Source organism: Dreissena polymorpha, chromosome 15, assembly GCF_020536995.1.
Source record: "Dreissena polymorpha isolate Duluth1 chromosome 15, UMN_Dpol_1.0, whole genome shotgun sequence".
Classification (NCBI taxonomy): Eukaryota; Metazoa; Mollusca; class Bivalvia; order Myida; family Dreissenidae; genus Dreissena; species Dreissena polymorpha.
This window is the reverse complement of record NC_068369.1, coordinates 41,036,861-41,064,457: the sequence shown is the minus strand read 5'-3', so window position 1 is coordinate 41,064,457 and position 27,597 is coordinate 41,036,861. Positions and strand designations below refer to the sequence as shown.

Sequence of the window (27,597 nt, the reverse complement as noted above, 5' to 3'; positions counted from 1 at the left end):
CGAAAGTTTACGGAAATTGACGAACGTTAATAAGAAAGAACAGCCATTGGAAACGATTTCGGACTAACATCGCCGCTTTCGAGGGTTAAATTGTCCTTTTTAGGTTGTTTTATTTGTGTTTTTAATGTTGCTTTACGTCGTTTGACAGATAGGACATTGGTTTTCCTGTTAACGAAGTCGCGTTTATGACCACAGCTGTTTTGATGTTATATTTTCTCCCCACGGAAACGTACTGTGTGATCAAATATCGGCCGCCATTCCGTTGAATAAATGACGACAAAAAACATTCTTAATGAACGGAATAGCCCCCACTTAGCTGTTTCCAAACCATGAGTGGGCGCCCTAGGACGACATCATTTGCTGACGGAGGTAAAGCTGGTGGATCTGCTCCTTTTGGTGGAATGAAAACGATAAGTACGTTTTAGTAACGAGTGATGTCAAAACTGATATTGTTAATCTGGGTCATACATCTTGGAAACCATGTTTATTGATGCTGCTGTTGTATGTTAATTTTATATCTACAAGAAACAACCACAATAACATGGCCACACTTACACAGAAAAATGAACAGCATGAACTCACAGACCCCACTGCATAATGTCTGCATCTTTTGCTCATTAGCATAATTTATTTTTAATTCTGCTGACAGAAATTGTTGATGCAATGCTTCAATCTTTAATACATCCTTTCGTGAATACTGTTACGGTATTGTTTTGCCAGAAATTCTTTGTAAATGAATTTGTAAATTTCATTTGATTGTCAAAAGTTATCCAGTAATTTTTTAAGCCCAACATTCATTTTTGACTTATCTCTCTTTACATAAATGTATGAAATCCCTCGGAAGGGCATAGTCACACAGTGGTTCTGAACAGAATTGCAACATACATCAATAGTAGTTCCTAACTTAACTAACAGTTATATAGAAAAACTTCTCACATTTATTAAAGTTAAATATTGATTATCCAGTGCTCCAGCTAGGATTTGAAAAGGGCAGGGGGGCTTTTTTGTCACAAGGGCACTTTCGTCGCGCAGTATTTTGTCAAAAGGGCACTTTCGATGCGCAGTATTTTGTCAAAAGGGCACGTTCGAGTGCGCGGATGTTTCTGGAATGCTTCCTATTGCATGATAATTTATGTTATAAATAATTGTATTATTCCCATTATTATTAAACCATTCAAATATAATGTCTACAATGAGGATTTAACTAATTACAATGTAATAAGAGATTTATGAATTATCATATGTAAAAAAAAAAAAAAAAAATTTTTTTTTTTTGGTGGGGAGGGCGGGGGCAGGGCGGAGGTTCGGAGGGGCAGGGCCGTGGTTCGGCGCGGCGCCCTTCGATTTAGGCCTAGCTGGAGCACTGATTATCTTTATAGTGTTTTTTCTGTAGTTGATACTGGAGAGCGGTACCATTCCAATATAGATTTTTTTCCTGTTAGGATAGTTTTCTTTCCTGTTAGAAAGTTTTCCCAAAAGAAAAAATAAGTACGGAAAGTTTGACATTTTCAACCTTATAAAGCAATTTATATTTCAGCACGCTTTTGTGTCACTGGGACAAGAATAAAGTTAGCAAATTGTTTTAAGATCTATTAATTTAACTTATTGGGTTTAATTCTTTTTGACAGCTTCTTTTTTTTTAAGTGATAAAATGTCCAATATGGCTGTTACCAGTACCATTCCAAAAGTGTTTAGAAAATACACTCTTTTTTAAATTAAAAATAAAAATAATGCAATGTTCTATTTATTCTCATATCCTTCAGACAAAGACGGTAGCAAGGTCACCACAGTCCTGGCGACTGCAGGGCAGGGCAATGATCGCCCGATGGAGGTGTCGTACACAGATGCCAAAGTCATTGGAAATGGTTCCTTTGGTGTTGTGTACCAAGCCAAGCTGGTGGAATCCGGTGATCTTGTTGCAATCAAGAAAGTGTTGCAAGACAAGCGTTTTAAAGTTAGTGTACAAACATGTGCATAAAAACACATTGTGCATGTCAGTTGTTAGTTTTCAAAATGAAAATAATCAGTGTATCCTAATGGCTTGGTCTGGTCAGTGTTTTCATATATCCTAACGTACAAGGCAGGAAGATTATTAAGTTAATTAATTTGAACACTGATATGCAACTGCCCTCTGAAATCTTGAAAGGAAAATACATTTTTTGTTTTTTATTGATGTATCTATTGTGTTGCTGTCTGAATTTCAGAACAGAGAATTACAGATAATGAGGAAGTTGGAACATCACAACATAGTCAAATTGAAGTATTTCTTCTACTCTGCTGGAGAAAAGGTATGTCCAAGAGTGTGCTAAGAAATGAGGAGAAATCTAGAATACACATTATACAGTGCCTTATAATAAGAGTTTGCTGCTTGAAAGGAGCTGAATTAAAACATCAATCATAATAAAAATTGTTTTGTTTGTATTACTTATTTTTATTTTGGCATATGTACAGACATTTTTTGACAATAGCAGCAACTGTACTTTGCCAGTGCTCTTGATAAGGGGCTTACCAACTTGAATATGCAAATAGACCGACTCCAATACTGTTAAAAATATATTTTGAATATCAGTTTCTCAGTTGTATCAGTCTTCCTTATTGACAATTATTTACTGGGTTTTGTCGGCTCCACAAGACGGCCAACTATTGTGAATACAGACTGGTTTACGTCGTACTTTCCTTTTGCGGTGCTATTACATCAGCAGTCAATTGATTTTCTGTCAATGGCAACATGACATCTGTCTCTTGTGTTGGTGGACCAGCAAAATAAATATTGCAGCAAAAGAACAATATATTAAAATTTCTTCTCTGGCCGAAAAAATATGCCAAAAAACACAGAGAAAAGTTAATGAGAAGACACATGCAGATTGGAAAGAGTTTTCATCTGCCTTTAAGTCTGTAAAAGCGCATCAAAACAATGCCGAAATTAACTGAAACAATTGAATTATTCTATGAACATGTTGAACAACTTTTGGAAGTTAAAATGTGTGAGGAAAAAAATTGATGATGTTATTCAATTATTATTATGTATTCCTAAAATCTCTCCCCATAAGAGTTTTCCTTCACAAGGAGTACTTTTACTCTGTTTTATGCCCCCGGTAGGGTGGCATATAGCAGTTGAACTGTCCATCACGGTCTGTTAGTCCGTCAGTCTGCGTCTGTCGGAACATTGGCCATAACTTTTGCAATATTGAAGATAGCAACTTGATATTTGGCATGCATGCGTATCTCATGAAGATTCACATTTTGAGTAGTGAAAGGTCAAGGTTAACTTATCCTTCAAGGTCAAAAGTAAAAAAAATAAATTCCAAGGGAAGTAATAAGGGAGATTATTTCTTAACCTGCCAAATGATATATCGAAATTTTATTTCAAAGCGGCGCAATAGGGGGCATTGTGTTTCTGACAAACACATCTCTTGTTATTTCTTTCTACTCGTTTTGTCCTGGTTTGAGGAAGACTGTTCCTCATTTTCTCAATCCTTATCAAGAGCGTTGATGGTGCTACCTGGTACTTTGTTTTAAATGTATTTGCTAATTTCTAAAGTTTAGTCTACGTTAGTGCTGCAACAATACGCCAAAAACCGTATTGCAATATATTGTCAGTTCAAAAACCCGTATTGCAATAAATCGCAATATATTGCTAACTTGTACCAAAATTATAACTTGCCAATTACCCAATAAATTTTATTAATTCCAGTTTTAAAGGGATCTTTTCATGCTTTGGTAAATTGACAAAATTGAAAAAAGTTGTTTCAGATCCGTAAGTTTTCGTTTTAGTTATGATATTTGTGAGGAAACAGTAATACTGAACATTAACCATGCTCTAATATAGCCATTATATGCATCTTTTGACGATTTTAAAACCTAAAAATTATAAAGCGTTGCAACGCGAAACGATTGAATAATTTGGAGAGTTCTGTTTTTGTCGTTAAATTTTGTGAAACTACGAAGATTGCTTATATAAGGTATAAAATACGTCACGAATGTGTACTCGGCGGAATAGCTCAGTAGGCTAAAGCGTTTTTACTTCAGGACTCTGGCAGGACTCCAGGGGTCACTGGTTCGAAACCTGCTCCGGGCGATGTTCTTTTCCCTTTTTAAATTTTTTTCTTGATTTTTTACTGGAGCTTTTATGATCCAATGTTTACATTTATCAATATAAAGCATTTAATGAATAAGTTAAAAAAAATGCCAAAATCTGTGAAAAGGCCCCTTGAAAGCAAATTCTGGTAAATATTTACTATAAATGTGCGCAAGAATAATAAGAAACACAAACATTCGCAAATTTTCTTAAGTATCAAATACATTTTTGCAATTGTTACTATTTCAAGATGTGATGAAATAACGTCTAACCGGGGCGTTTTTCCCACTGAACACGCGTAATTCGGCTGACGTGATGTTCACGTTTTTATACAACACAAAATACACCCATACTTTCCATGTGACGTTCTACATGTCTGTATAATTTTCGCACGCTTTTTATTGAGACAAAGGATAAAGCACTTTTTATTTGACGCTATAATTTTTTATTGTCGCGTTAGCATTCAAATTTGGAAGCGTGTTTCCGAAATTCGGATTACAAATAATGCTCAAATCAGAATCGAACGAAACATTTACAGCTGTGCGCAATTAATTCAACGATAATCTGTTCAAAAGCATCGAATGAATGCTCCCATGTAACAACGCTACTCCGTATAATACACTTTTTAGAATGCTATTTTTACGTAAAAAATAATTTACACTGCTTTGTTTTGTTTACCTTTTTATCATTATTTCGGATGGCTTTTCTGGACGAAATGTGAATGATTTTTTGTAAAATTTTCGTACCGGTATGATGAAAATCATATCGCAATACAATATGCGGATTGCGTATTGCGATATATACCGATATACCGGTATATTGTTGCAGCCCTAGTCTACGTATCTTATTCTATGAACTTTGACTACTGGTAATCAATACAAAAATTTCAAGATGTTCTGTTCAATTACACAACAAATTACTTTTACAAGTTGGGTTAGAATCAATTTTTAGCAAATTTGTTTATTTATAATTCAATTAAGTTGTGTATAGAAATTGTTTTACGGTTCAATACTATTGAAGTTCAATGTAGACCAGGATGCTGAGGCACAGGCTTCGAGACAAAAATGCTTCATCTGTTTAGTGACAGCTCATAAAATTATACAGTTAATGCAATACTTTATTGGTCTGATATTTTTATTGTCTTTTCTGTAGAAGGATGAGGTGTTTCTGAATCTTGTGCTAGAGTTTGTTCCGGAGACGGTGTATCGTGTCGCACGACATTATAGTAAATCCAAACAGACTATACCCATTATCTACATCAAGGTACAGTGTTATAACAGGCAATAAATAACTGGGGCATTCATGTAAGAACAATGATCTCAATGAAAAAAGCAACATAAATATCTCCTCAAAAAAAAATTCACATTTTCATAATCTTGGAAATGATGTGGGAATGATATGCTTTCAGTTTTTCTATGTGAAACTTTGGTTTGTTTAACTCAAAATATATGTTCTTTTAAATAATGATACAATCAACTGAATTACATAGTCTCCAGTCTAACAAAACACAGAATATTTATTATCTTTTTGAAAGGATCATTGTTATTCCATGATTCCCCAGTTTTGAATAATTTTGTGCAGTTATTTTTATGTTTGTTGTTTTGTGGACAATTTTCAGAAAGATGAAGTGTTCCTGAATCTTGTTTTGGAATGTGTCCCAGAGAATTTATATAGGGTTGCTCGACATTACAGTAAAAATAAGCAAATAATTCCCATACTGTACATTAAGGTATGTACGTATACATATGCACTCCTTAGCTTGGCTCTTCCTTCATTTCTTCACCAATACACTTGTGTCAGTCACTAATTCCCCAAACATCCAGGGCAAATTAATTCTTTGTGTCTCATCCTTTTAGTAATAAACAGTAAACAAAAGTTTTAAGTAGTAATAATAGTTTTGAACAATATATACCGTTAATAAAACAGTATTTTATGATCCCATTTGGATCTGTATGACAACTCTAAGGTTAAATCATAGCACGTGGCAATAATATTATAAATGCAAATACAAAATAATTGTGATACAAAATTGCAGGCATTGAAATACATGGTAGACAAGCAATTCAGCATTTTCATATTTCACTTGACAGCAACAAATGGTCAAATGAAACTCCTATAATCAGTGGAACGCTTAGAGGCATGTGCTTATAACTGTTATGTATGTGGATGAGAATCTAAGTGGTTAACACTTGAGGTGTTTGTGTTCAGTGTGGTCACCAGTCTTCTGTTTATCTTCTTCCTAAATCATTAGACATAGACATACATCACAAATACATATCTAGATCTTTAATTGCCAGCTGTGTTGCTCCAACTATACTTTGCTCAGCGATTTTTTTTCTTATTTATAAAGTACCGGAAAAGGGCACTTACTCAATAGAAAAAAAAACTTTAAAATCCCATTGAAGATTTCAAAAAATAATATTTTGTGTTGTTTTAATGCCCCTGAAGGAGGGCATATAGTGATCGGACCGGCTGTGCGTCTGTTTGTCTGCCTTTCCGTCACACTTTGCATTTAGGTTTCGCAGTTTCAAATAAAATGCTCATAACTTGTATGCCCCTTCACATAGCAACTTGATATTTGGCATGCATGTGTATCTCAAGGAGCTGCACATTTTGAGTGGTGAAAGGTCAAGGTCATTCGTCAAGGTCAAAGGTAAAAAAAACATTTATCAAAGCGGTGCAGTAGGGGGCATTGTGTTTCTGACAAACACATCTCTTGTTTTATAAATAAAATGCAACATTTAGTTATTTCCCTATGCAGCTCTATGGCTTAAACCTAAGTAAATGCAACATTGACAACTTGACAACACTTGGATAGCCATTTAAAAGTTGTTAGCCACAAATCAAATACACAAATGAATGTCTAGTCTGATGAATTCATGACGCCAATAATCCCAATTTAATTTTTTCCCTATTTTTCCTGATTGGGCTGGTACCGGAACTTTTCCCAATTGGGCAAAAAAATCGCTGATGTTAGACATGATCTAATCAATTTAATTAAATACAAACTAGTGTATATCATAAGCTCAGAATTAACATCCTGTTTAATGTCAGGTATCTTTTTTATTAATGTCTTTCTTAATGTTTTCTTTAAACATGTATTAATCAGTCTCTTTAATCCTCAGTTCCTATTTCTTTTAACTTAAGATATTAATAAAAGTTGAAGAATATGAGTATCCTTTCTTGCTGTGATAATTGGTTGCTAGGAAATCTATTAAGAACATATCAAACAATATAAGTGTAAAGCAAGTTTTATTTTTATGCCCCCCTTCAAAGAAGAGGGGGTATATTGTTTTGCACATATCGGTCCATTCGTCGGTCCGTCCACCAGATGGTTTCCGGATGATAGCTCAAGAAATCTTAGGCCTAGGATCATGAAAGTTCATAGGTACACTGATCAAGACTGGAAGATGACCCCTATTGATTTTCAGGTCACTAGGTCAAAGGTCAAGGTCACATTGACTCAAAATAGTAAAATGGTTTCCGGATGATAACTCAAGAATGCGAAAGCCTAGGATCATGAAACTAGGTCAAAGGTCAAGGTCACAGTGACAAAAAACGTATTCACACAATGGCTGTCACTACAACTGACAACCCACATGGGGGGCATGCATGTTTTACAAACAGCCCTTGTTATATTTTGTGTCTCAATTATTGAAGAATAGTTTTCCTAGTCACTTGATTGCTACACTTCACGACTTGTCAAGAGTGATTGATTGGTTTTGGTGACATTGTGTTTAGTCCCGAGTTCACTTGCACAATAAATTTACAGTAATATAGCAAAATAGAGACTGAATTTGAGGTTGTTTTTTGAAACTATCAAAATTTAAAATATGCAGGTTAAATAAATATTTCCATTAAAACCAAAGTTCAAAAATGGTTCAAAATTATCATTTGAAAGCTCTTGTTTTTAAACGATGTATTGATGAACACAACAACCAATAATCACCTTTATTTCTTTTATACCATGTATCTGTAAGTTTTTTAATCATTCTATTTCTATTTATTGTAAAACAAGTGAAATTATAAAACAGTATGCATTTTCTATTAATTATTATTAGGTATTATAAATCGTTGTTTGGTAAGGCATCCAAACTCATTTGTGATATTTGTTATAATACATTTTTGTCAGACATTAAGTTGAAATGATGCTTTAATTGAAAGACCGTGGGTGAAAAATTAGCTTAACTGGTGGGAAAACTGCTATATATGCAGTCCACACAGGAAAATTGAGCTATGAAACTTACCCCTTGATATAAATTTTTACTTAAAGATATTCTCTACAAAACCAAAACCCAGTCTAGGTGGAAAGTTTCGTCCCTGATAAGCCTATGTGGACTGCAGAGGCTAATATGGGACTACAACTTGCGCGTATGCATTAAGCCCTGTTTTTCCATAGCGAGGCTCTTTTTCAACCCTCATGTATTTCATGGTTTTTATTTCAGCTTTACATGTATCAGCTGTTCAGGAGCCTTGCCTACATTCACTCCCAGGGGGTGTGTCATCGTGACATTAAACCACAAAATCTCCTTCTCGACCCAGAGACAGGGGTGCTGAAACTCTGTGATTTTGGCAGGTAAGTTATTCAGTGTTTTATGTCTTGTATGCGCAACTGTGAAACTTGAATACATTTATTTTTTATGCCCACTTTCGAAAAAAAAGGTTATATAGTTTTTGCACTGTCCGACAGTCTGTCAGTCTGTCACACTTTTCCTGTCCGCTCCCTAATTCAAAAAGTTTTCATCCGATCTTTACCAAACTTGGTCAGAAGTTGTATCTAGACAATATCTAGGTCAAGTTTGAATGTGGGTCATGCCGGGTCAAAAACTAGGTCACAGGGTCACTTAGTGCATTTCAAGGATTTAGCATTGTGTCCGCTCTCTAATTGAAGTAGTTTTCATCTGATCTTTACCAAACTTGGTCAGAAGCTGTATCAAAACAATATATAGGTCAAGTTCGAATATGGGTCATGCCGGGTCAAAAAATAGGTCACGGGGTCACTAAGTGCATTTCAAGGATTTAGCACGGTGTCCGCTCTCTAATTGAAGTAGTTTTCATCTGATTCTTCAAACTTGGTCAGAAGTTGTAGTTCGAATATAAGTCAAAAACTAGGTCACGGGGTCACTTAGTTCATTTCAAGGATTTCGCATGGTGTCTGCTCTCTAGTTTGTGGCTTTCTAAATTATTTTGATATTCTAAGACATTTTTATGCCCCCGAAGGAGGGCATATAGTGATCGGACTCTCTTGTCTGTCCATCACACTTTGCGTTTAGATTTCAAAAAATGCTCATAACTTCTATGTCGCTTCAGATAGCGATTTCATGTTTGCCATGCATGTGCATATTGCACACAAATTTTGACCTCTGTGACCTTGACCTTGAATTTAGGGTCCGCGTTTAGGTTTCGAAATCTGCGTTTAGGTTTCGTAAAAAGCTCATAACTTCTAGCAAGCGTTTACAGGGGGCATAAGTCATCCTATGGTGACAGCTCTTGTTAATAATGTTGTGAATAATGGACATAAGGGAAAGATCTGGAGTTGTATGGATTAAAGAAGTTTCTTTCTTTCTGATCATGTGCAAACGTTTGTTAATTCCTGTAATATTGTCTTTATTTCAATGAAAAAATGTAGGTGAAAATAAACATATCAAATTGCAATAATGCATTTAAAGTGACATAATTATGGACAGTACATGACCTTAGTTTTTCCACAGAATTAAACCCTGTATTTTCCCTTTTTAAGCAAATTGAATTAGTAACAATGACTGTATTTGTCAAAGAGATTATAAGTCTGTAATAACAGTCTTGCACTTTGTATTTTCAGTGCCAAAGTGTTGGTTCGTGGTGAACCAAATGTTTCCTACATCTGTTCACGTTACTACAGAGCACCAGAACTTATATTTGGTGCTACTGATTACACCTGTCAAATCGGTAAGTCATCATTTCAGCTATGTTAAAACATAGTTATGCTAGAATGTGTTAACAAGATATGTTACAAACATCTTGAGTTTATAGGATTGGAACGGTAGCAAAGCTTGTAGGGTTCCTTTCCCCAACTACGTTAAAATAATGTGACAGTTGGTTTAACAAATACCTTTGGTGTGAAACAAGAATATTTTATCAAAAGTTACCAAAAAAAACAAAAAAGGAAAGGCATGATTCTCTGACACCTTTATCTTTTAACTACATGTATAGCTGGGGAGTAGTGTAAACGTTTATGGTACAAACCTAGACAGGTATATTATTATGGCTTCTAAAAGAGGGGAACATATAATTGCCATTTTGTCTCGCCACATTTTTATTTTTATTTTAATTGAGGAAGCCTGAAATCATTTCTGTTCTTGATGTTATTCTGTCTTTCTGTTCTTCATATTTTTCCACACAAGAGCGCGGACACTTATGTTCCGAAGTGATGAAACTCTATATGCAATATTCCAATAGGGCGGACATATGCATCAGGGCATTCTAGTCAAATAAAATCAAAAGAGTTCTTGGCTATTGATTATTAATGTGTCATTGTCTATTGCATTTTTGTTTCTACATGTAATCTCAGCAACTTATGATCCTAATTTGATAAAAGTGTCTAATGCTTTTTTATGTCTCCGAAGGAGGGCATATAGTGATCGCACTGTCCTTCCGTCAGTCTGTCACACTTTACGTTTAGGTTACGAAAAATGCTCATAACTTCTATGTCGCTTCAGATGTAACATTCATTTTTGGTATGCATGTGTATATGGACAACGCCTTTCTATACGCACACAAATTTTGAACCCCTTGACATTGAACTTTATGTCCGCGTTTAGGTTTCGAAAAATAAGTTTAGGTTTCGAAAAATGCTCATAACTTCTATCAAAGCGTTTATCGGGTGCATATGTCATCTTATGTAAACAGCTCTTGTTCTTTTTAAAGTGGACATGCACATATTGTGTGGTGTTAACTCTATTGATTTTGCAGGGAGTTATTGTCCTTATTATAATATTAATCTCTTTCGATGTTTGATCTTGGACACTTTTAACAGATTTTGAGGACTTCATAAGCAGCATCCCTAAAAGGATTGACATTTCAATATTTTTTCAGGCAGTTACAGCCCTTTGATAAATGTGTTAACATTTTCTTGCGCATTAATGTTTGTGCTAGATCACAAGAACTAATGATCAGAATTTGATGAAATTGTATGTACAGTATCCTTTTGCAGGGTTGCCACTTAACTTGAAAAGACAGGGAAATTTGATTTTTTTCAAGGTCAGTGAAAAGTCAGGGAATTAAAAAAAATGGTCACTGAAAAATGAAATTTCAGAAAAGTCAGTGAAAAGTTAGGGAAAAATAAAAATTTGGGTTGATGCATAAGTTATTTAGTGGCTATGGCAGTCTTCAGGTATCATTTGTTTTAGTAGATCCAGCAGAATATTTTTATTATGCCCCCCTTCGAAGAAGAGGGGGTATATTGCTTTGCTCATGTCGGTCGGTCTGTCGGTCCGTCCACCAGATGGTTGTCAGACGATAACTCAAGAACGCTTGGGCCTAGGATCATGAAACTTCATAGGTACATTGATCATGACTCGCAGATGACCCCTATTTATTTTGAGGTCACTAGGTCAAAGGTCAAGGTGACCCGAAATAGTAAAATGGTTTTTGAATGATAACTCAAGAACGCATACGCCTAAGATCATGAAACTTCATGGTTAGATTGATCATGACTTGCAGATGACCCCTATAATTGATTTTGAGGTCACTAGGTCAAAGGTCAAGGTCACGGTGACCCGAAATAGTAAAATGGTTTCGGGATGATAACTCAAGAACGCATACGCCTAGGATCATGAAACTTTATAGGTAGATTGATCATGACTTGCAGATGACCCCTATTGATTTTGAGGTCACAAGGTCAAAGGTCAAGGTCACGGTGACCCGAAATAGTAAAATGATTTTCGGATGATAACTCAAGAACGCTTTTGCCTAGGAACATGAAACTTCATAGGTACATTGATCGTGACCCGCAGATGACCCCTATTGATTTTCAGGTCACTAGGTCAAAGGTCAAGGTCACAGTGACAAAAATCGTATTCACACAATGGCTGCCACTACAACGGACAGCCCATATGGGGGGCATGCATGTTTTACAAACAGCCCTTGTTTTGAAATGTTTTGACTATTTCTATGTACATAAAACATTAAAAATATTGTGTAAAGCATTTTTTTTTTAAATGTAAATTTATCTATTTCTATTAAGGTAGCGCACCCCTAATGGGCACATATCCAAATATAATTTAATTAATTATTTTCCTAATCAGCATCATTTCACTAAACTACATGCAAATTTGTAGGTAGGCTTTCCATGCTTAAAAAAACAAAATACCGATTTTTTCAAAACCACCCTCACGCTCGGCTTTTGTCCAGTTTATTTTCACCCCTGAGGTATATAAAAGTTCCATAATTCATTCAAATTTCCAAATATGGGCATGCAGTTGGTGTGTACAGATGCAGTAAAGGTGTTTAAAATTTAAACAAGATAAAATAAGTATTCTTTTACAGATATTTATTTTTTACAAATTTTTATTTATGGAATAGCGCCATGAAATGTAAGTGATTTCAGCCAAGTAAAAATTGGGTCGGTTAAAAACAAAGTGTCATAAAATTCAAAATAGTATCATTTAAGTTATATTTTTAACTAATTTTTTTATAGAAACACTATATACAGCAAAAATACCAAGACATAGACAAATTTACCGTTTACTTTTTGAAATAAAAATAAAAATGCAACATGCATCATTCGTATTTTCAGCAGTAAATTACCCAATTTAGCCATAACGTTGTTTTAATTTTAAAAATTGAAGGATGTGCATACAATTTTCAACATATTTAACAATAAACATAGCTTATATGCTATATTAAATCAAATTACGTTAGAAAAGAAATAAAACGCATCGCAAAAAGTATGCAATGTCGGCAGGATTCGAACCTGCGCGGGAAGATCCCAAAAGATTTCTAGTCCACCGCCTTAACCACTCGGCCACGACAACTTCATATCAGTGCAACCTTAAATTAGATATGCATAAGTAAACAGGAAAAACGGCTCGTCAATCTTTGAAGAAATCGCGAAATCGTATTTTTCAGATTATAATTGGATCAAAGTCAATATTTATAGTGAAAATAATGTATTCTAAATGAATTAGGTAAACACATATCAAAATTCGTAGTTTGAAAAAAATTAAATGCTCTTGGAAATAACCGATCATTGAAGATCGGCAATGATCGTAAAATAAATCACAGGAAATCATTAGAGGTGCCCTACCGTAACATTTTCCATTACCCATACTCTGACATATGTATAAGTATGATCATAGTATGTAATGGATAGTGTATATGGACAGTTTTTTGTGCCATAGGTGTTGTGCTACTACTGTATTGACATTACTAACATCACATGTATCTACCTATAGAAGTATGTTTTGTTCATAGATTTTGAGACATAATCATATTATGTGGTGGTTGTACAATTATAACTTCTTAATCTTTGTTTTTTGGTATTTACTAAATAGCCTTGCATCATACATAGTTTAGTATACAAGTAGTACTGCTTTGTTATTTGTTAAATATTTTATGTTAAAGAATAAAATAAACATTAAATTGGTGGATTTGGTGTGCTGTATGGGGAGGAGGAGGCTGAATATGTCGCGAAATTAGTGAAAACAAAGATTTGGTCAGTGAAAAGTCAGGGAATTTTATTTCATCAGGATGGTGGCAACCCTGTTTTAGGGAGGACATAGGTACATTGTTATGTTGTTCTGCTACAGTTTTTTTAAGAGTTATTGCCCTTTCAATAATTATCCCCCGCCATAGGCGGAGGGATATTGTTTTGGCGTTGTCAATCCGTCTTTCCGTTTGCTGGAGCCATATCTTGGAAGAGCTTTGGCGGATTTCATAGAAACTTAGTAAGAGTATATATATGGATAAGAGGATGATGCATGCCAAATGGCATTGTACACCATCTGTTAATAACGTAGTTATGGCCCTTTGTATCTTGAAAAAAATGCTTTTTGATATAAGCTTAGAGCTTTATCTCCATTAACACATGAGCCAGAGCCATGAAACTTTCTCAATCATCTGGTGGTGCTTTACATTCAACACCCATAATCCAAGGGGCTTAGGTCAAGGTCACTGATTGAGGTCAAAGGTCACAAATTTGATGAATTATTCATTATTTAGTCATTCCTATACTATGCCATGAAACTTGCCATAGTTGTTCTTAATCATCTCGGGGGGCTTCACATTCAACACCCATAATCCTAAGGTCAAGGTCACACATTGAGGTCAAAGGGTATTGTCCATCCGTCCAGAAAACTTTTGTGTCCAGAAGGATATTGGCGGGGGATATCAATTCAATGAATTTGCTTGTTAATATGTGTTTGATTCCACTCAACCCAAATATTGACAATCTATAAGGTTCACTGATATTCTTGTAAACATTATTATTCCTGTGTTTTAGATGTCTGGTCAGCTGGCTGCGTTTTAGCAGAGCTCCTGTTGGGACAGCCCATGTTCCCAGGTGACAGTGGCGTCGACCAGCTCGTAGAAATCATCAAGGTCCTAGGGACGCCCACGCGTGAACAAATCAGGGAGATGAATCCAAACTACTCAGAATTCAAGTTCCCACAGATCAAAGCACATCCATGGACAAAGGTAGGCTGAAGGCTTGTTACATATTTCTTGTTGAAGGAGAATTAGCTGTACCTTAGTCCTAATAATCCAATGGGTGAGATATCTGTACAAATAACAACATGCTTTATGTACAAGTGATTTTAATAGGTATTGTCAAGAAAATACGATGCTTTTTATGCAGTTCTTCACTTTTTATGTTCATATATGAAGAATTGTATGTAAGTGAAGTGGATCAAGTGGGGTTGGGATCAATTTAGTTATAACATAGGTTTACAATGTGGAATTTCATTGATTTAGATGGTATCAAACCAATTATACAAGTTTGTAGATTCTATCAATAAAAGGCATGTAATGACTTGCATCGGACATGACTTATGTAAGTTGCATGTTTTTAGCTCACCTGAGCACAATGTGCTCATGGTGAGCTTTTGTGATCGCCTTTTGTCTGTCGTGCGTCATCAACAATTTGCCTTGTGAACACTCTAGAGGCCACATTTATTGTCTGATCTTCATGAAACATGGTCAGAACATTTGTCCCATTGATACCTTGACAGAGTTCGAAACTGGGTCAAAAACTAGGTCACTACCGTATACGTGCGCTTATAAGACGCCCTCGCTTATAAGACGCACCCCGATTTCGGACTTTATAATCGGTGGATTTAAGACTGACCCGGGTGTAAGACGCGGTCAAATTTTGCCGTTTTGATCGGCCGAAAAACGGCAGAGTTGAAGAAAATCAATAAGAAACACATTGAGAATTTTTCAAACTCGCGCTGCATACAATTAGTAATTCACGCAAGTCCGAAAAATAAAACAATCAAACAACAACAAAGTAAATAATATTTGTTTATTTCATGATATATAAGTAGGTTTTAATTTATTTTCAAGTATTATTCATACAGTAAAAATAATTATCAAATTAACACAATTTCTAACAATTGCGTATTTAATCAATTTGCCATAACAATTTCAAACATATTACATTCGTAATTGATCGTATCAGTCATCTTAAAATCCCTCGAAATCCTCATCATCGCTTTCACCGAAAGTTCGTAGAATTCCTCACTACTGAGATTGTCATCGTAAACCCAGTCGCCGATATCATCATCATCATCGTCGCAATCACTAACCTTTGCACAGGCCGATACATCCTCAGATTGATCGCGATTATCCACAAGATCAACAAACAACTTGTCGTCCTGTGTACCATCCATTGAGTTTGAGATCATAAGAGTTACGTTTGCGTTTCATTTTGACGATTGTAGTAGTTGTAATTTGTAAATATAGTTGTATTGTTTGACGGGTATTGAAAACTAAGAGGCAGATATAGATTACCTTGATTATGCAAATGTTACGCCCCTTGTCTATAGGTAATGCCTACTTTCATAAAATTAGCCAATCGCGTGATAGAGTGAAATCACGGGTCAAGAAGAAAGCAACCTGTGGATAATTGCATGCGGTCGCTCTTTGCTCCCGCTGTCGTGGGTCCCTAATAAATAAGGTGTCATCGGCATAAGGGGGTCGTCTGAATGAACGTGTTTATTTAACAATTGACAGTTGCAAACTGGTGACTATTTTCAGACGATACCCTTATTGCCAAATATGTCTTAATTGACAATTAACAGCGTCGAACAAAGACGATCAGGTGATACAAATTTGTCAAGAAGCACTTGTAATCGCGTGTTTATTTAACAATTAACAGTTTCAAACTGCGAACTGATTTTGCTGTTATTTTAAGCATGTTTGGCATCGTGTCGCCGCTTACACACGTATACTATTATGTCCAATTTATATGACATTTAACGACGTCGCGCGCAGACAATCGGGTGAAAAAACTTTTCAAGTATAACCATGGACAATATAACGCCTTACGACCCCAAAATAACAAAATTCAAATAAAAAATAATAGACAACAAAATCAATAACGATACATTTTATTTCATGTAAATCGGTAACTGAACATAGCGTTCCGATACACGGTACGGGCAGATACAGACTTTAGAGAAAATGCAAATGGCTGCCGCGATGATTCAAAACAATTGACAAGTGTCCAACTTGGCCAGCGTAAGCCCAGTAAACTCGATATTTTGAAAAATTTCGCTTATTTTCACAAGTATCTCGCTTATAAGACGCGACCCCCACTTTGACTTATTAATTTGAGTCTTAAAAATGCGTCTTATAAGCGCACGTATACGGTAGGTCAAAAAAAAGAAAAATCTTGTGAACACTGTAGAAGTCACATTTGATGCCAATTTTTCATGTAACTTTGTAAAAATGTTTGTCTAAATGATATGTTGGTTGAGTTAAAAAATGGTTCCGGTCTGTTGAAAAACATGGCTGCCAGGGGGTGGGGCAGTAATTCTTATAAAGAGAAACCTTGTTAACACTCTAGAAGTCACAATTTTTGTCCTATCATCATGAAACTTGGTGGAAACATTGGTTTCATTGATATTGCGGACGAGTTCAAAAATGGTTAAGATCGGTGAAAAAACATGGCCGCCAGGGGCGGGGCAGTTTTTTTCTTCATGAAATCTTCATGCAATCTTCATGAAATTTGGCCAGAACATGTGTTTTCTGGATATGACGGTTGAGTTCAAAAATGGTTACCTTTGCATGAAAAACATGGCTGCCAAGGGGCGGGGCATTTTTCCTTATATGGCTATAGAAAAATCTTGTTATTAATCTAGAGGCCACATTTATTGTCTGATCTTCATAAAACTTGGTCAGAAGATTCATCCCAATAATATCTTGGAAGAGTTCGAAAATGATGCTGGTTGGTTGAAAAACATGGCTGCCAGGGGGGCGGGGCATTTTTCCTTATATGGCTTAAGTAAAACCTTGTTAACACTCTTGAGGCCACATTTATGTTCCTATCTTCATGAAACTTACTCAGAAGATTTTTTTAAATGATATCTTGGATGAGTTAAAAAATGGTAAATTTTGCTTGAAAAACATGGCTGCCAAGGGGCGGGGCATTTTTCCTTATATATATGGCTATAGTAAAACCTTGTTAACACTCTAGAGGCCACTTTTATTGTCCAATCTTCATGAAACTTGGTCAGAAGATTCATCTCAATGATATTTTGGATGAGTTCGAAAATAATTATGTTTGCTTGAAAAACATGGCCACCAGGGGGCGGTCTTCATGAAACTTGGTCAGAAGATTTGTCCCAATAATATCTTGTTATCTCAGGTGAGCGACTTTAGGCCCTTCAGGCCCTTTTTGTTTGCAATGTATTACTTACCTAAGAGATATCATGTGTTATGCTGTGTGCAGGTGTTCAGGCCACGCACACCGCCAGAGGCTATACAAGTGGTGAGCCGGCTACTGGAGTATATCCCTTCAGCCCGTATCTCGCCCTTGGAAGCCTGCGCTCATGCTTTCTTTGACGAGTTGAGGGACCCCAACTCAAGACTGCCCAGTGGCAGAGAACTGCCAGTTCTTTTTAACTTTTCTCCACAAGGTAATTGCTTTTTTACGGGTCTAATTCTGCTACAGTCGTACATTTTATTCGGATATGTTCAATGTAGGTGCGTAATGTTTTGTTCACAAACTATCCCATGCAAGTTACTAAATATTGCTTTTGCTTGATTATTTCTTTCCAAAATACTTTTGAATAAGGAATTAGACCAATTAAAATTGATCAACCGCTCCAGGAAATAAACATCAAAAGTGTTGCAAGTAAACGCAATAAAAAAGTTTGTTTATTCAAAAAAATAAAATAAAATTAGAGGCAAAGGGAAAGGCGCTGACTAAAAACAACATTTTATGAAACACATGAGGAATAGTAAAACTTGAACAAAATGCTTAAAAGGCATGACATAAATACTAATTTGAACCTATTAATTTAAGCCTTATAATAAAAATCCATATGCTTATAGAAATACTTAAGAGTCCAGTACTCCAGCTAGGCCTAAATGGAAGGGCGCCCGCACTTCCTAGGCCCCAACCTGCCCTTTTATATATAAACATATAAAAAATTGACTTATGATAATTTAAAAATATCTTATTACTTTATAATTAATTTATTTTACCCCCATTACCATTGGTAATGGGGGCTATATAGGAGTCACTTTGTCGGTCGGTTGGTCAGTCGGTCTGTCCCGAAATTTCATCCCATCTTCACCAAACTTGGTCACAAGTTGTATCTAGATGATGTATAGGTCAAGTTTGAATATGGGTCATGCTGGGTCAAAAACTAGGTCATAGGGTCACTTAGTGTGTTTTAAACAGAAAGTTTGTCCGGACCACAACTATGTCATTTTACCCCCACAAAGAAGTTTAGGGGGGTATATAGAAGTGAACATGTCGGTCAGTCGGTCTGTCTGTCCGTATTAAGTGTCCGCTCTCTAATTCAAGTAGTTTTCATCCGATCTTCACCAAACTTGGTCATAAGTTGTATCTACATGATGTCTAGGCCAAGTTCGAACATGGGCCTTGCCGGGTCAAAAACTAGGTCATGGGGTCACTAAGTGCCTTTTAAACATTCAGCATGTTGTCCGCTCTCTAATTCAAGTAGTTTTCATCCGATCTTCACCAAAATTGGTCAGAAGTTGAATCTACATGATGTCTAGGCCAAGTTCGAACATGGTTTTTGCCGGGTCAAAAACTAGGTCACGGGGTCACTTAGTGCGTTTTTTAACATTCAGCATGGTGTCCTCTCTCTTATTCAAGTAGTGTTCATGCGATCTTCACCAAACTTTGTCAGAAGTTTTATCTAGATGATCTGAAGGCCAAGTTCGAACATGGGCCATGTAAGATCAAAAACTAGGTCACAGGGTCACTTTGTCCGCTCTCTAATTCAAGTAGTTCTATCCAATCTTCACCAAACTTGGTCAAAAGTTGTATCTAGATGATATTTAGGTCAAGTTTGAATATGGGTCATGCCGGGTCAAAAACTAGGTCACGGGTATCTTAGTGCATTTAAACCTCACCATGTTGTCCGCTTTCTAATTCAAGTAGTTTTCATCCAATCCTCACCAAACTTGGTCACTTAGTGCGTTTTTAACATTCAGCATGGTGTCCGCTCTCTAATTCAAGTAGTTTACATCAGATCTTCACCAAACTTGGTCAGAAGTTTTATGGAGATGATCTTAAGACCAAGTTAGAACATGGGCCTCTCTGGGTCAAAAACTAGGTCAAGGGGTCATTTAGTGCGTTTTAAAAATTGAGCATGGTGTCCGCTGTTTTTTGTGAAGACGACATGCAAAATATTATGTGTCAATGCGGCATGTGGAGGTATTCGTCACATCTGTGACAAAGCTCTAGTTAAAGGTTTGATTTTAAAATGACTTGGTACATTTGTTCACCATCATGGGACGGTGTGTCATGTGAAAAAAGTATGTCAATATCTCCAGGGTCAAGGTCACACTTGGAGATCAAAGGTCAAATGCTTGTCCGGGCCATAATTTTATCATTTATTGTGAGATTATAAAATCATTTGGCAAATTTGTTCACCATCATTTGACGGTGTGTCGCGCGAAAGAATTACGTCGATTTCTCCTAGGTCAAGGTCACACTTTTAGTTCAAAGATAAAAAATGGCCATAAATGAGCTTGTCCGGGCCATTACTATGTTGTTCATTGTGAGATTTTACAATCATTTGGCACATTTGTTCACCATCATTGGCCGGTGTGTCGCGCAAAAGAATTATGTCGATATCTTCAAGGTCATGGTCACACCTGGAGTTCAAAAGTGAAAAATGACCATAAATGAGATTGTCCGGGCCATAACTATGTCATTAATTGTGAGATTTTAAAATGACCTTGTACATTAATTTTGTTCACAGTCATGGGATGGCGTGTCATGCGAAAGAATTCAAGAGTTCAAAGGTCAAAATGGCCATAAATGATAATGGCATAAGAATTCTAAAAGATCGCCATTTAGATTCTCTTGTTTTGTGAAGACAGCAGGCAAAATAGTCTGTGTCAATGTGGCACGTGGGGGTATACGTCACGTCTGTGACAAAGCTCTAGTTCCTCATAGTAGACATTTTATCTGCATGGTTTAATAATAATGGGAATGATATATTATAACAATTATTAATAACATAACAATTAATATGCAATAGGGAGCAGTCCAGATATGCCCGTGCACTCCAAAGTGACCTTTTTAGCTCACCTGAGCACAATGTGCTCATGGTGAGCTTTTGTGATCGCCTTTTATCAGTTGTCCGTCATCCGTTGTGAAGCGTCAACATTTGCCTTGTTAACTCTCTAGAGGCCACATTTATTGTCCAATCTTCATGAAATTTGGTCAGAAGATTGGTCTCAATGATATCTTGGATGAGTTCGAAAATGGTTACGTTTGCTTGAAAAACATGGCTGTAAAGGGGCGGGGCATTTTTCATTATATGGCTAGATACATGTATGGCTATAGTAAAATAAAGGTAAAACCAAGAGGCGAGGCATTTTTCCTTATATGGCTATAGTAAAACCTTGTTAACACTCTAGAGGCCACATTTATTTTCCGATCTTCATAAAACTTGGTCAGAAGATTTGTCCCAATAATATCTTATTATCTCAGATGAGCGACTTTGGGCCTTTTAGGCCCTCTTGTTGCAAAATACTGTGCGTCAAAAGTGCCCTGTTGACATAATAGCCCCTCCCCCCTGCCCTTTTTATTTCCTAGCTGGAGCACTGGAGTCTCTTTACAGGGGTGTCATTAGAAAGGTTTTTTGAATGCTGTCCTAGTTAGAATTGAACCCACACCTCTTTGTCACACATAAGACTATGTCCAATTGTCTACATGTCACTTGGTCTAGTAATGTGTTAACAATGATTTCCTTGCAGAGTTATTAATTGCACCCCATCTGAATGGAACCTTGATACCTCCGCATGCACGAACGTCGGGTACTGAAGCTCAAACTCGTAACTCCCCTGGGCAGAGTCAGGACTCCACAAACAATGCCAACTCCACCGGTGATGTGAACACTTCCCAGGGGGCCACAGCTGCCGGTGGGAACGCGTGAGAATGCAGTCACGCTGCTAGGCTATTTCCATGTTTCCTGTACCTTGTATTTATTTTAATTCACCCTGTGCGGACGGCCGAGTGCTTTGAGATTTGAAAATAAAAGTTCTCTACAGATTAATTGTGGGCACTTGCATATTTTAAAAAAGAAACAACAAAGCTTGCAGTAGTCAAGGCAAAAGTGCAAGAAATGGCTAGCAAAACGGGACTCGACATGCAAGTTCTGCAACAATTATTGTTGACTATGGTGTTAACATAGATGGAAAGGCTTTTGCATGCAGTTTTAAAATGTTTTTTGCATGGAATGTTTTATATGGTTAAACCTTTTGGCTGAACATTGTGTTTACAATGCTGTTTAATGCTGGTGATGGCAACACTGCTCTCAGTGACTCGTGTAATAATTGCCAGCATCAAAGTTAGCAAATCAACCTGCGAGACTGTCCTGTGATAGACATGCCAGTGTTGCAAACATTCAATCACTTCCGGTTGGAAAAGATAACCATGTTTGTCATATGAAAACGCGTGTTCTGAAACAGGAACAATATGTTCTGCAGCGCGTGCTATACCGCCTGGAAACTTAAGTCATTTTGCACATAGTAGCCACACATATTGTGATGAATTTGTTTTCTACATTGTATTCATTTCATATCTGGTTAAAGGGCTTTAAAACGGGCCCTTTGATTATATTGTATGTGTTTTATTATTTTTACTTTCATGTAGGCTTAGTGTTCATTCTGGACCCTGTCTTTGCTGATTTCCCACACCAAAAATTATTGTAAGACATGACAATATTTGTAGCTGTATTTGTTTTAGATATTGAATACTTTGTGATAGTTGTCTACAGCACTGAAGCATGTTCTTATCAAATTCAGAAAGATAGGTAAGAGACATATGTGAGCTTGTCATGTGATCAAAATGAGTGACTTAAAGCTTTAAACTCAAGTTTGTAACATGTGTAGGTCACATAACATGTGTCAATGGCATTATTCAAATATGATAATTGTTTCTTCAAATGTCACCTTTGACATCGTCCTTCATTGAAAGGTCATAAGACCTCTGTAATTAAGTCCAGAATGAACATTTGACTTCTTTGCAAAGCAGGATATAACATATAACATATACTTTAATATTGGTTTAAAAGTCATTTTTGTTCTAGAAATTTGTTCCTCGTGAAAATAGTTTTCTGATAACAGCATCATTACTAAACTCCTTTGGATAATATAACTGTTTAAAGATTAATAACTGAAGAATTGTGATATATATTTTTCTTCAATGCATAAATTGTAAGTTTACTACATGTTTATTGGACTACAAGTTTTTATGAACCCATGGTTCATCTAAAATTAAGAAGTCATACTCACGAAATGTTGATATAAGGCCTTTCATACTAGGCCTGTAGATACCTTTTAATTGTTCAGGTAGTGCTTATATGATTATCCAGGTCATTCATCATGACCTTGCTCTTTGTGAATAATTATTGTATTTTAAATGATTTGGCAGTTTATTATTACATTCAAACTGTTCAGAAGTAAACATATAATTTATTGCCGGTACACATGTATTAAAGTTTGAGCACATTAGATAGAAATGACATGTTTTTAGTGTAGGAGATAATAATGAGGTATGTCTGTATTCCTGGAAGGTTTTAATAACGTTCCTAGTTATCAGATGTATTGTGAACGAGTATTAATATATTATGTGTACGCTAACCAGATGTCCCAGACATTGTATATTCATTTAGGCTGGAAGTTGTATAACTGTATGCATGCTATACATATATTAGTATATAACATAAACAATCAAAATATCATAGTTCTTTTTTGTATCCAGACATTTTTATAGGAATTGCAAACTTAATTTGGTATTAAAAACATTTACTGGTTGTATTTATTTTCTTAAAAGATATTATCATAAACAGAGGTGTCAATTTTCAGGATTATTCCTGAATTCAGGATTTAAGCCCTCAAGGAAATTTTTTGATATTGATATAAAACAGAGGATTGTTTTGGTTATTTTAAGCATTCTTGTCACAAAATGTCATCTTCAACACAAATTATTGTTCTTTGGCATATTGTTTACAAAGGAAACATAATTTAATGAATAATTAAAACTCTTGTGACTCCGTCCCCCAAATTCTAGGATGATTTTCAGGATTTAAGATTTAGGCCAATTGACACCCCTGATAAATAAAGAACTTATTTGTGCCCTGAACATTCTACATGGGAGGTTTATGTTTTATACTCAACAATGCATAAAGTAACTTAAGGCATCATTGTCGAACTGACTTAAATATGTGTGTAAATATTCTGTAGAAAGCCTTTCTCTACAAGACAAGCAGAATCGAATAAAAATGATGTTGTATTGACCACATATATGTGGTTTTCTTAATACATTAGCACACTATTGTAGTTTTTGCAACACAGTTTATTTAGTGTTAGTTCCAACCATCAAAGAATTTAAGCAAAGGAATCTAGTTTTCAGATAATGAAGGATCAATCCGTTTGTTTATTTAAAGGGTTTGTTGTTCTTAATACACAGTTTTTGCTATCTTTTGTTTCTCAGCAGTCAATTTTACATGATGGTAGTAAATGGTAAAATATGCCAATTAATATCTCTGATAGCACCAGATGTTTTACTTATTTGAATAGATGTATTTGAAGTAGGTTTGAACTTTTTACTACTTTTAAATTGCCATAAACAGGCAGCGTTTAACGATTACAGTAATTATTTAGATGGTTGCAAGAAATATTGAATGTTCGGAATTTTGATTTTATATTTTAAAATGTCCATAGATGATGCTGTGTTATACAGGCCTCATTGAATGTCTTGTACTATTGTTAGTTTCTGTCATGGATTTTAATTATCTAGTGTTACCTTGTTGAATGCTGTTGTCTATTCATTATGTTTATTGTATAACATGTTTTCTGATGGATGTTGGTCATGTGTTTTATACAAGAACATTTTACATGGTTATGTGGTTATATAAGGTTAATAATGTTCTGTTGAAGATTTTTATTCTGCCCTTACTGCCATTAATTTTAAAATCTGAATCTTCATCTGTGTTCCCTTTTCAGACATCAAATTGCTCAGCACAATTTTACTTTATTTGACATATTGGTAAGATTTTCAACCTTTCAATTTTCCTGTTTTATGTGTTTTTAGTATGTCTGCAACAACCATATCCATTTTCAATTGTGTAAAATTGATAATACTGATTTCCATATGCACTGAGACTTGATTCAAAATCTGAATTTCTGTTCTATTCCTGTATTGTAAAAATAGAGCCGATACAGCACACTGGATGATATGATCTGAGATTTCTAACCCACACCTACATCGATCTGTTTGAGAAAAACACAGACAGTATACAATTGTTCTGAAATAAAATGAAAATGAAATTATTGAAATGTAAATACAAATGAGTATTATGGTATTCTGGTAATTATTTTTCATAGAAAATGATTGTTGGTGAATGGATACAAGTGTGCATGTGTCCGTACGTATCATGTTGCAAGCTACTGGCATGTTGTATTTTGTTCTGCTGTGAGTTAGGCATACATTGTGTTAGAGTTAATTGAAGCTTCATAAGTGAAGGTTTGTAAAGAATGAAAAAAGAAGCTTAAAGAGACATTGTGTACCTGGATTCATTTATTGTTGCATGCATGTGAAGCAAAACATAAAACTTGGCAAATTTTGTTTTAAACATACTGTGTATGTTTAAGTAATCTGGGGTTATGTGTCATTAAGCCATAATATCTCTCCATGGACATGTGTACAAACAAAGCTTTATAAATACTGCATAGTGTGTTTGCCTGGATATTACTGAGATTCGTGTAAATCGGGCAACTCCACACATATTTACTCAATCAATTATTCATTTTTTTTTATACCACATCTGAGCACACTGTGCCCATGTTTAGCTTTTGTGATTGCCTTTTTAACCATCAATCAATTATCATCATACATTGTTGTCAGGATGTTTGTCCCATTGATATTTTAAACAAGTTCTAAAGCGGTCCACATGGGGTCAAAAACTAGTTTTGTAGGTTAAATGAAAGAAAAAGCGTCTGAACTCTCTAGATATCACATTTATTGCAGAATCTTCACAAAACTTGTCCAGAATATTTGTCCCATTTATATCTCAACCAAGTTCATTACTGTGTCTTGTGCTGTCAACAACTGTGTCACTTGGTCAAATAAAATAAAACGTTTTGAACACTCTTGAGTCAACATTTATTTCCCATTATTCATTATTCTTGATTTGTTTATTTTTTTCAGTGTGTAACATTTGAATCCAGTACATTGAAAAACAGTTCTACGATGCGGACGGCAGTTTTCCATGTCTAGCTGTAGTAAAATTGCTTGAACACTCTAGAAATCAAATTCTTCCAACTCATCATGAAACTTGCTAAGAAGGGGCCTTTTCACACATTACGGCATGTAGTGAAGTTGTCATTAAATGCTTTATATTGATAAATGTGAACATTAGATCTAAAAAGCTCAAGTTAAAACAAAGAATGAAATTGAAGAAAGAAAAAAAGTAACCCTTAACTGGGCTCGAACCATTGACCCCTGGAGTAAAAGTCTATCGCTTAGACCACTTGGCCATCCAGGCTTATACCATGAGGGATGTATTTTATACTTTATATATGCAATCCTCATAGTATCACAAAATATAACAACAAAAACAAAACTCCAAAATATCCAATCGTTTCGCGTTGCAACGCTTTATAATTTTCAGGTTTTTAAATTGTCAAAAGATGCATAAAATGAACAACGAAAATTTGCGAATCTTAAACATTTTTTTTTTCAATTTTGTCTATTTACCAAAACGTGAAAAGGCCCCATTAAAACAATCTGCTGTTATATCTGGAATGAGTTATAAATGATATTGGTTTGTGAAGAGGTGTTTTGGCAGTTTTCCTAAGGGTCTCGGGTGAGTACCTTAGGCGACCTGTGGACCTTTTGTTTTCTTTTCACAGTAAGCCTCTGTGTTTTGCCAATGAATATGTGGATATAAAGTCAGTGTTTATTCTCATAAAGACTATGAAAGCATTAAAGTTTTATTTGCTAACATGTCATATTACAATAATAGCTCAACATGTCTCAGCTTTATGGTTGTTAGGATATGAACATTGCCTGGTCTTACATGTATCAAACACTTTCCATCACGGTAAATGGCACTTGGTCAGTCATTTTAGTTTACTAGGATTTTGTATTATAGTTATATTGTATTGTTTTGAATGCATGGTATTCATATATCATATGAAATATGTGTATGGTGTTTTATTTTTTATCGAGGCATTTAATAAAACGTTTCCATCCTATCTGTATGAGACTGTCTGTTTTTATTTATTTTTATTTTTTTTTCACATCCTTGCATAATCAGACTTAATATTTACACTTGTTTCTTAAACAAACTCTGGAATTATCCATGTTATTTTTGTGCCAAATTATTTTTGTCTGTTGGCATTCATTTTCAAGCAGTATTTCTTTGATTTAAATTTTCTAAAAAGAAAAAGAGCAGTCATTGATACATATTCCCTCTTACAATGTATTGTTAATTTACTTCAAAGGTCACAGAATTGGTTACAAAGAATCTTAATAGATGACTTTATTTAAATATTTGTATAACGTATTTAATCTTGTTGCATTAAACATAAGGGTGTGTTTGTTGTGTGGCATGCATCTGAGAGACAAGATGCGTACTGGGATTGTCAAAGTTTGTCTAGTGGACATCATTTCTCATGAATATAAGGTGGCATGACAGTGAATATACCCGAATACTAGATGCTAGGTACAAATATGTGAGTAGATGTATATAAACATGTGATATGATGTGTCTCATTTGTTTTTAATCATTGTAAACTTAAAAATAATAATTCACGATACTTTT

General features: G+C 35.3%; 1 protein-coding gene and 1 non-coding gene across 4 annotated transcripts; one reads left to right on the top strand and one right to left on the bottom strand.

Annotated features, from left to right (window-relative positions):
• On the top strand, positions 1-27,597 carry LOC127860353 (glycogen synthase kinase-3 beta-like). 3 transcript variants are annotated; one of them, XM_052398380.1, is made up of 9 exons: positions 1-369; positions 1,764-1,954; positions 2,205-2,288; positions 5,231-5,341; positions 8,524-8,654; positions 9,900-10,006; positions 14,559-14,752; positions 18,009-18,195; positions 21,524-27,597. In XM_052398380.1, exons 1-9 carry the CDS (start codon positions 330-332, stop codon positions 21,700-21,702), a joined length of 1,224 nt encoding a protein of 407 aa, XP_052254340.1. In that variant the 5' UTR covers positions 1-329; the 3' UTR covers positions 21,703-27,597. The 3 variants fall into 3 exon arrangements, with proteins under 3 accessions (XP_052254340.1, XP_052254339.1, XP_052254338.1); XM_052398379.1 differs by lacking the exon at positions 5,231-5,341 and adding an exon at positions 5,697-5,807 and having other exon boundaries at positions 1-414; XM_052398378.1 differs by having other exon boundaries at positions 2-414.
• Trnas-aga (transfer RNA serine (anticodon AGA)) lies at positions 13,009-13,092 on the bottom strand. Its single transcript has one exon. It is a non-coding gene; the product is annotated as a tRNA-Ser (tRNA).